This window comes from Morus notabilis, unplaced genomic scaffold, assembly GCF_000414095.1.
Source record: "Morus notabilis unplaced genomic scaffold, ASM41409v2 Scaffold2640, whole genome shotgun sequence".
In the NCBI taxonomy this organism is placed as follows: Eukaryota; Viridiplantae; Streptophyta; class Magnoliopsida; order Rosales; family Moraceae; genus Morus; species Morus notabilis.
Window position 1 is genome coordinate 5727 of NW_010367460.1, and position 9826 is coordinate 15552.

The following is a 9826-nucleotide window of genomic DNA, read 5'->3' on the forward strand; positions in this document are numbered from 1 at the left end:
TTGTTTAGACATCTCTAGACACCCCCTAAAAAAAGTTTTCTTTTTTTTTTCTTGATCATCACAGTATGAACCCCTCATTGTCATAATTGGACATTAACACACCGCAGGAGTTTGTGATTATTCCTCACGACTACATTTCTGGAGTGCAGCACGTGCACCGCCACACGTGTTCCGTTCAATCTGTTTGTCCCAAATAATCCGTGATTGCAATTATATGATATGGAAAACCCTGTGATGTCCAGTTTTACTAAACAACTCATCATTCCAGGTGGAACCAGGAATATACATTTCCCCCCAGTTGGAAAATACGTAATTAGGCATGAGACAAATGTACACCATATGGTGGTTAAAATCACTTTCAAAAGTGGGATTTGGTTTTGTTGGTTTTATTTTATTTTATTTTTTTATATGTATAGGCATATTATAATATTGTACTGTTTGGGAAATTGGAGCTACAGTATTGCCCAAATTAAAAAGAAAAAGAGAAAAGATGTTGGGATATGGCATTCAGAGAGAGAGAGAGAGAGAGATCAATTCCAATTGGGTTTTGTACGTTTAAATATTTTTCAAACATTCTATACCAAAGAAAAAGACGACGGCATTCACTTCTCATATCCGTATCTTGAAAAGCAAAGAGGGGTTTTCCCATGTTCGCGTTTAGGGATTGGAGGGACCTTTTTTCTCATTCCCTCTCTTTTCGCTTTAATAGTGAAATTAAAAAAGCTTAGAGAGAGAGAGAGAGAGAGAGAGAGAAATGAGAGAGAGAGTGAGAAAAATCAGAGAGAGGCCACCGAAAAGCATGTACACCTTATCATGAAAGCAAGAAAAAAACGATCCGATTTGACGGGCCAACCCACACGCACATACACAAACACCACACGATCCCTCTCTCTCTCTCTCTCTCTCTCTCTTACTATATCTCTTTTTGCCCTTGTGTTCTTTTATATTTCTTTGCTTAAAAAATATATGTGGAGAAATCCCAAGTCAACCTCACCTCATCATTTGGTCTTGGTTATCCCAAGCACCACCTCATTTCCCACTTTGTGACTTTAATCGTACACTTTTGCTATATAACCAGGGGCTCGTTTGGTGATCCAGTCCTCCACCCATGGGAAGCTGCAGCAGCATGAAGGTTCATCAATTCGCACGTGGACTCTGGGAGGCTCACGAACCCTCCCTCACTCTTGGCTGCAAGCGCTTACGCCCTCTCGCTCCCAAACTCCCCAACTCTCCTACTTCTTCTACTACTCTTGACACTCACAATATTACTACTACTGCTATTTCTACTTCCCCTAACTCATCCATCGCTCCTTTCGATCTCAAGAGCTTCATCAGACCTGAAAGCGGCCCCCGCAAAACCGGGTCCTCCGACGTCGACAAGAAAGACTCGCCTCCGGTATACATATCTCCACACCCTATTCTCCATGCAAGCAGCCTAGTAATATACATGTTACAACAACTTAACTAATTTTGAGTACAAACTGTTAACAGCGTGAGACAGTTTTTACTGCATGCCGTGTAGCATTGTTTTCTTTTGAAAATTTAGGATTAAGGTACGATGATGTTTGCGATGGCTGCGCAGGTTGAGACGCACCCGGGAGGGACACGGTGGAATCCAACGCAAGAACAGATAGGTATACTGGAGACTCTGTACAGGGGAGGAATGCGCACTCCTAACGCCCAACAAATAGAGCAAATCACGGCTCAGCTCAGCAAGTTTGGGAAGATCGAAGGAAAGAACGTGTTCTACTGGTTCCAAAACCACAAAGCCCGCGAGCGACAGAAGCAAAAGCGCAACAGCCTCGGCCTCAGCCACAGCCCCCGAACTCCTACTCCCATCACCATAGCTAACTTGGACATCTCTAGGGTACGAACGTACTTTATAATATTTAGTATTTTTTAACATATATATATATATATATATATATAAACATCAAGCCAATTATAATTAGTTAATGACATGCATATATATGTTAAAATTGTGTAGGGAGACGTGGAAAGAGACCGGGAAGATAGTACTAGTCCGTACAAGAGGAAGTGCAGGAGCTGGGGATTTGAATGCTTAATGGTAGAAGATCATAGTAGTACTAGATCATTATATAATAACAACTATAGACCAGAGGAGGGAGATAGAACTCTGGAGCTTTTCCCACTACACCCGGAAGGCAGATGATCATGATGAGGGGGAGTTTTCGGGAAATAATAACAATTCTTCCTCATCATATTATTTCTCAGCTTTTTTTTTTTTTGGTTATGCGGCCAGGCCAGTCTGCCATGATCAGATGTGCTTTTATTTCCTTTTTCTTTCTTTCTTGGCTTCGGGAAAGAAGAAAGAGAAGTTGTCTCTCTCTCTCTACTCTGCTAGCTAGCTGCCTTATTGGAACCAAAGCGCGCTTTGTCAATTGTCATTTCGTGATCTTTATTCCAATTTGATCTCTGGTGGGTGTTACCGTGTGTGTGTGTGCCATGCATATACACATATAAATATATATATATATACACACACACACACACACACACACATATATATCTCCTTTTTGAGCTTTGACTAAATCTACAGAAACAAGAACAACCAACTTTGGCTTATCATCACATCCAAGAAGCTCTTTTAGGTTAAAAGCGAAAACCTATCGAAACACTGAAGTCCACGCACCTACTACTACTTCCTCTTGATCTTTCTATATTAACCCTATAATACCCTTTAATTAATTTGTTTTTCTTTAATTAATTAGTGTTAATAGTTCAAATAAATTTGTTGTGAGACGTTGAAAGGGAAGCGTACTATATGTCTTCGAGCCTCCATTTTTCCAAACGATCATGAAATTCAACATTATTTAATTGGCCACTTATATGACTTTCATAAAGGTGGCATATCGTTAATCGAGGGACATGCATTAATTGTTTTAATATTCTGAAATCATTGACATGCAAGCTTCAATTTTTTTTATTTTGATTATTAAATTTTGCAAAGGGAAACAGATAGTGTTTGGTGGGTCCAATGTTTTAACTGTGCCGATGATTATGAGATGAGATTCGGAGGGAAAGGAAGATCATGAAATTTAAAATAGGAAGATATTTGGCATCATTTAATTATGACAATACCTATTGGAAATCCAATAAATTAATTAGCTCATTTTTGGATTTTGAATACAATATCATTGCCACCACTCCTTTTCGTTTAAAAAGTTATATTTTTTCGTGATCACTTGGTTTAGTAGGATGGACTTTTTATTTTGACTAATTTTGTAACGTGCTCCATATTATTGTATTGAAAACATTTAAAGAGTTTATTGTTTATTAAATAATGAGAAATTCATTTATTATATGAAAATTGAAAAAGACATGTATGCAATTGGCCGAAGTGAAGAAAGTTTCTATTATAGGTAAGGTATATTGACTATATGTAACAGAAATATTAATATTAACAGTGGATTATCAAATCATGCATAATTTTAAAATGTTCTGGTTTGAAAATATATAAAGGAGCACACAAATAATTATAGATTTTGAAAACAAGTGATCATGACGGCTGGGCATGAAGAAAATTTCTTAGAAGTTCAAAATAAATTCCTTTTTCACTCCCAATGTGAAGATGCCAAATGTGCTATAATTAGTTTTTGATGTATATGTATATATGTTCCGAAAATTCAGTATTTGATCTCATAAAAATTATATAAATACTCGTTTGAAAAAAGATGTACGCATAATCTTAATGGTAATTACACATTTGTCTCCACCACAAGTTCACTGATATTAATAATAAGAATACAATGAATGAACAGTAGTTTCCCAGATTAAAAAGTCTAAAAAAAATTGAGCCATGATTTTCTATTTGTGGCTGACAGATCAGGGCAAGCACACAAAAAACACCTTGGTCAAATCTGTTGTCAGTTTTTGTCTTCTAAGCCTAAATTTAAATATTTTAATTTTGTAGGTGTCAATAGTTAATTGAGAAAAAGAATACTGCCAGTCCAAAAATAAAAACTCAATGCCATTAAAACCTACGATTAATTAGGATCAGTTTAGTTCGTTAAATAATATCATATTTTTAACTTTAAATAATTATTTTTTCTAATTTATCTTATTTTTTCACTTTTTATTCTCATTTCTTCTCTCTCTCTCTCTCTTCCCTTCTTCTCCTTTCTCCCTCTTTTTCTCCAAATCTGCTCACTACTTAGATGCTCGCAAACAACTCTAACCAGATCGCAGCGACGACGACGAGACGCTAACCACCAAGCACAGTCGCGATCACCGGAAGCTGCACCTCCAATCTCGCGAATTTCTCCCTCTCTCTGCCATCGTGTTCTCCAAAAATCGCGCCTCCGGTCTCAACAACTTCAATCTCTCTGTCGTCGCAATCTTCAGAACTTCGTAGCACGCGACCCTTTCTTTCTCTGCCGTGTGACCTCCGGAACTCACACCTTCAAATCTCGCGAATTTCTCTTTCTGTGCCTTCGCGCTCTCTGAAACTCACGCCTCCGATCTCACAATTCTCCTTCTCCGTTGTCATAGATCGGTTCCAGGAACTCGCAACCTCTGTCGCAAAGTAAATCCTGTCTAGACCCCACCACTGTGAACTTTTTCGGTGCCGTATGAAAAGGCCAATACATTTTCTTGAGTTTTTTGGTGTATTTTGCTGAGAAGGCCAAATATTTTTTTTTTTGTGTGTTTTTCATGATTTATGTTGTTTTTTATTGTGATTATGAGATTGAGATTGTGCTTTTCTGAATCTGATTTTTCTTGTGAATTTTATAGTTCTATTTCTAGATCTAAATGAATTTTTGGTTTTTGTAAATATGGCTTTATGAGATTTGAAAACAATTTTAGTTATGATTGTTGTTATCTTTTTTGTGTATTTTTTATGTTTCTGGATGTTTTTATTTGTGATTTGATTTGGGAGAGTTTCTGGACTTTTGAGAATATACTGTATTTTCAAGTAAATATTTTATTAAATCCTATTCCAAATCTGGTAAATATTGTATTTAACAATAAATACTTCATTAAATTCAATTTTGAATTTGGTAAATATTGTATTTACCGGTAAATGCTTCACTAAATTCAAGTTTGAATCTGGTAAATATTGTATTTATTAGTAAATATTTCACTGAATTCACTTCTCAATGTGGTAAATACGATATTTACTAGTAAATATGGTGGTAAATAGTCGTCGGAGCCGGTCGGTGAATTTTCAGATAAATATGGTACCTACTGTATTTATTGGTAAATCTAGTAAATATGGTATTTATTAGTAAATATTATATTTCCTGATAAATACGGTATTTACCAATCGCTGAAGCCGGCCGTCAGGAGCCGGTCGCTTGAGCCGGTAGCCAACAGCCGGAGCCGATCATGACGGACTTGACTATAAGGAGAAGAAGAAAGAGGTGAAAAGGAGACTTAGGTGTATTTTTGAGTTAATATTTATAACTTAAAATATCAAATTATGTTATAATCTATCATTTAAAAAAATGTTATAATTTACTAAACATCCTACTATATATGTTATTTTCCTCTTTATCCCCATAAATATCATTAGAAGGACGATTTTCTTCTTATATCTCGCTCTTTTCCCGCTCTCTTTTCCATTCACATATAAATTATTTGGATACTGAAAAAGTAAGCGTATAAATGTGAAACACTGAAACTTTCCCTTTAGAATATTAGGGTTGTCCTTTGGTAATTGGCGGCTTTGCCATGTTTTTCAGGCCGAAACTACAAAGACGACAATGAAAGTGAAATGTCCTAGAGTTTACAATATGAATGAAAGGTTTGCCATTGCGGGCTCCAACCACAGCGTGACCGCATAAATTGACTTGTCATATAGATATAATACATGTTTGTTTGGGAAGACCATTATATATATATATATATATATATATATGTACATCATAACTTTTCCCTATCTACATAGCCCCCAATAGTTCCACAGTTTTTGTTTGATGAACTTGACCTCGTTTTCAGTGGTTGAAATCACAAATTTCATGCCAGATCACTATATATCAATCAAATAATTAAAGAGAAAGAAATATCTGGTCTATTTCAATATTTCTTGTTGTCATACCCTAATATGGAAATAATTATAATTAGTAACGAGTATTTCGTGATCCTCTAGCCTTTGTGCTTACTTGTTAGATAACATTTAAGGATGAAGATATACTGTCCCGTAATGTTGTGATCAATATTTCTTGTACCGTAAATTAAAAAATGACATCAATTTCACGACATTCTTAACCTATATTTTTTTCATACTTCTTTTATTTTGTTGTGATATTAATTAAATTTAACTTTCAAAAACATGTATTACTGTAGGGTATAAAATATTGTAGAAGGCGCTCCTTAAAATTTTTGTTTTTTGTTTTTTTGTTTTTTTGTTTTTTTTGTTTTTGGTTTGTATTTGGGGTGGAGAGATTTGAATAATGAATGTAAATACTGTTAGCTTATATTACAGCCACGTAATCACTAGGTAAATTGAAACTCATTGAGTTCGTGGAAAAATATTATAAGGCCGACATTTAATTTTCCAACTTCATTATTTTTATAAGAAAATTAAAAACAAAAGTAGGCCTACTTCTTGGCAATTAATATAAGTTTTTGGAAGACCAATATAGGGTATATTTAGTAGTGCATTTTGAAGCTCAAAATAATTTTTTTTTAGCAATTAATAAAAACAAAAAAAAATAATTAAAAAAAATTTATAAAAAATCTATCACCAAAATCAGAAACGGATAAATGCCAACTTCTGATTTCAGATCATGGGACAATCTATTCCTATTCTTATGATTAATGAAAATTTTATAATATCCTGAATAGCCCTGATGAATTTTCAAAATGCCATTATTGTCCTATCAAATCCTAACACATTAGACCTTTCCAGAACAAAACTTTCTCCTCCAAATTCAACGGCTGTCTTCCCAGTGCTGTTGCCATCGTAATTTTGAGCGCCCTTGCGTATTCGCCGTTGCTTTGCGACCGTTTTGCCGGAATTTGTAAGTTCAGAACCTTTTCTCTCTCTCTCTAAGCTCTTCTTTTCTGGGTTACTCTCCTTCAAGTTTTATTCATTTCATTTGTGATTTGGGATTAGATTTGGATTGGTTGGTTGTGTTTATTAATTGGTTTACATGTTTGTTTCTTCTTCTTCTTTTTCTTTTTCTTTCTTTTTTTTGTTGTTGCTATTTTTGTATCTCTGTTCCTTCTTCTTTGTTTTGTTTTGGCTATTTTTGTATTCTGCTATGAAGAAATGGGAAGTTCTTGATCAACAATTGCAAGTTTAACTTTGATTGAAAAATAGGCCATGAAACTTCAGATAGAATATTAGTTTATGTATTTAGAATCATGATTCAGAATCATTCTCGTTTTACGTGTATTTTTTATAAGAGAAAATACTATAGAGAACCATGAATTATGATTCAGAATTATGGACGAATATATGAAACAAACATCCCCTAAATAAAGTTATATTTCCTTTCCACTAAAAGCATGAGTAAAAAGACGACCATCCTATCCATTGCAACCCAACACAAATTTTTTTTGCTATATGAGAAAACATGGACTTCTGGGTTTTGTAAAGAGTTTATGGCGTGTTTACTTCGCCGATTATAATTTGTTATTTGAGTTGAGTGTATGGATTGAAGTTAGAATTCAAATTAGAATTAAAACTAAAATTAAAGTTAGTGTTTAGGAATGCACATGGTGATTCAAACCTTCCTCCCAATTCAAATTTATGAGTGTTCACTTCACCAATTTCACAATTCCAACCACCACCCCCCATTCAAGTAGGAAAATGAAAAAAAAAAAAAAGAAAAAAAAACTGAAAAACACGGAAAGTAAAAAAAATGCGCACTACCATTACGTAATAATGTTCGTATAATGTTATGCACAAAAATCTAAAAATTTTGATCCTTGAATTGGTTAATACAGTCCAACATAGCCTGTTACAAAACAGATATTTCATACATGATAATTGATACGTGTTTAGCTAGCGATTGTTATTTCCACCATGAGCCTGTCACATAGTTCTTGCTATTTCATCCCTCATAAGACCCATTTCCCTTCGACTCGCGGTGTTTCTTGGTCCTTCCATACTCCGATCTGGGTTATGATTTTGATTGACATCCTCATCCGCGTTCAAGGAGTCAATTTCACTTACCGGTACCCCATCTTGTAAGTATTGGTTGATGAAGTTGTCATCATGTTGATACATGCGTATGAAGTTATGTATCACAGCACAAGCAATAGGTATTCTCATTTGTTTTCTCATCGGGTAATTGTTGATTATCTTTAGAATGCGGAACCTCACTTTTCACACCCCGAATGTCCGTTCGATACAATTCCTAAGCGATGAATGGGTGTAGTTAAATAACTCCCGCTCACTTCGAGGTCGACCTCGACGTGCCCTATATTCTTGTAAGTGGTATGTACTACCGCGATAAGGAGCTAGGAAACAACCTGTGTTTGCGTAACCGGAGTCTACTAAATAAAATTTTTCTATATGGTGGGAGCAAAGAATGTTTTAGCAGACTTGTAGCAACTTTTCAAACCCAAACAGATTAAAAACATGTCAATTACCCATTTTAAGATTTATGTGTACCTGCTGGATGGACGGGAAAATTCTTTTCTGGTGTTTGAAGTGCTGATTCAAGAACTCCGGAGTCGTGTGCGGAGTCCTCCCAACCGGCAAGCATATACGTGAACTTCATGTTGAAAGAATACACTCCCAAAATATTTTGTGAGTTGAATCCCTTCCTATTTCTCCAGACCTCTGCATTTTCTGGCGGCGGTACACAAGGAACATGCATCCCGTCGAGCGCGCCAACATAGTTCTGAGACAAATATAATGAATGTTATTATGAATCTCAGACTCATGTTGAATGTCATGAACAAAAAACATATAACAATTTGAAGTTATGGAGTAAGTATGCCATACACTAACCTTGTAAAAATCATTCCAATACTCGTCAGTGCAAGTTGGGGTATTCTTGATTGGATCCCATCCTAGTCCAGTGTTTGTGCGGAGGGCGAGCTCCGCGTTGAATTTTTTCTTCAGGCGTTCCTTTGCCTCTTTAACGCGGCCTGGAGGAATAAGTGTGAAAAAAGTGGGGACAAATCTTTCGCCCATTGTTCCCAATCCACCGATTCAGGTTGACGACCCCTATGGTTTTTATTGTAGTCTGTTATGCGCGTCAAAAGCGTGGTTTTTTGTCTCTCAGACTAATAGAAAGTCACGTCATCCTCACTCCATCACGACATCTAATACATATAAGCAAGACCACCAACCACGAGAACAAAGCGACATATGCGATGACAAAGAAGAAAGAGGATTAAAGTACATAATCTTTTGATCGGCTCAGATTTGGTTATAATCATTTAAGTTTCAGAGCGTTATCCTCTTAGAATAGCACTTATGCTACCAAACCACATAGTAATAGGCCAGGAATTTAAAAGCATAGGTCATAATGCAATAACAAACGACAACACATGACATTCAATCCAAGAAAATCTAATTACATGTAATAGCAACTGATAAATGCCAGAAACGAAAAGGATTTCGCTACAACAAAACTGATATGCCAAAAAAATCATCACTGCCAATGTACTAAATCCAATAAGAACAAAGAGTTCATCTGCACAACAATGCAATGTCGAAAGAACTCACATATATGTGATTTCTTAGCATTTCTTAGGTGGAGGGCATAATGATTCTATTAGCATGGTTTTTTGAGGTATGGTGATTTCTTAGCATTGCCTTGCGGTGGTTAAACAAAATTGTTTCCATGCATAATTGTTAGTTTAAATCTTAGAAAGTCCTAGTTATTTCAATACTTTAATT

General features: G+C 35.5%; 1 protein-coding gene across 1 annotated transcript; it reads left to right on the forward strand.

Annotated features, from left to right (window-relative positions):
- Window positions 1-1079: 1079 nt before the first annotated feature.
- Window positions 1080-2388, forward strand: LOC21385828 (WUSCHEL-related homeobox 4). The gene is made up of 3 exons (XM_010112503.2): window positions 1080-1396; window positions 1583-1867; window positions 1988-2388. Exons 1-3 carry the CDS (start codon window positions 1109-1111, stop codon window positions 2171-2173), a joined length of 759 nt encoding a protein of 252 aa, XP_010110805.1. The 5' UTR covers window positions 1080-1108; the 3' UTR covers window positions 2174-2388.
- The last annotated feature ends 7438 nt before the right edge of the window (window positions 2389-9826 follow it).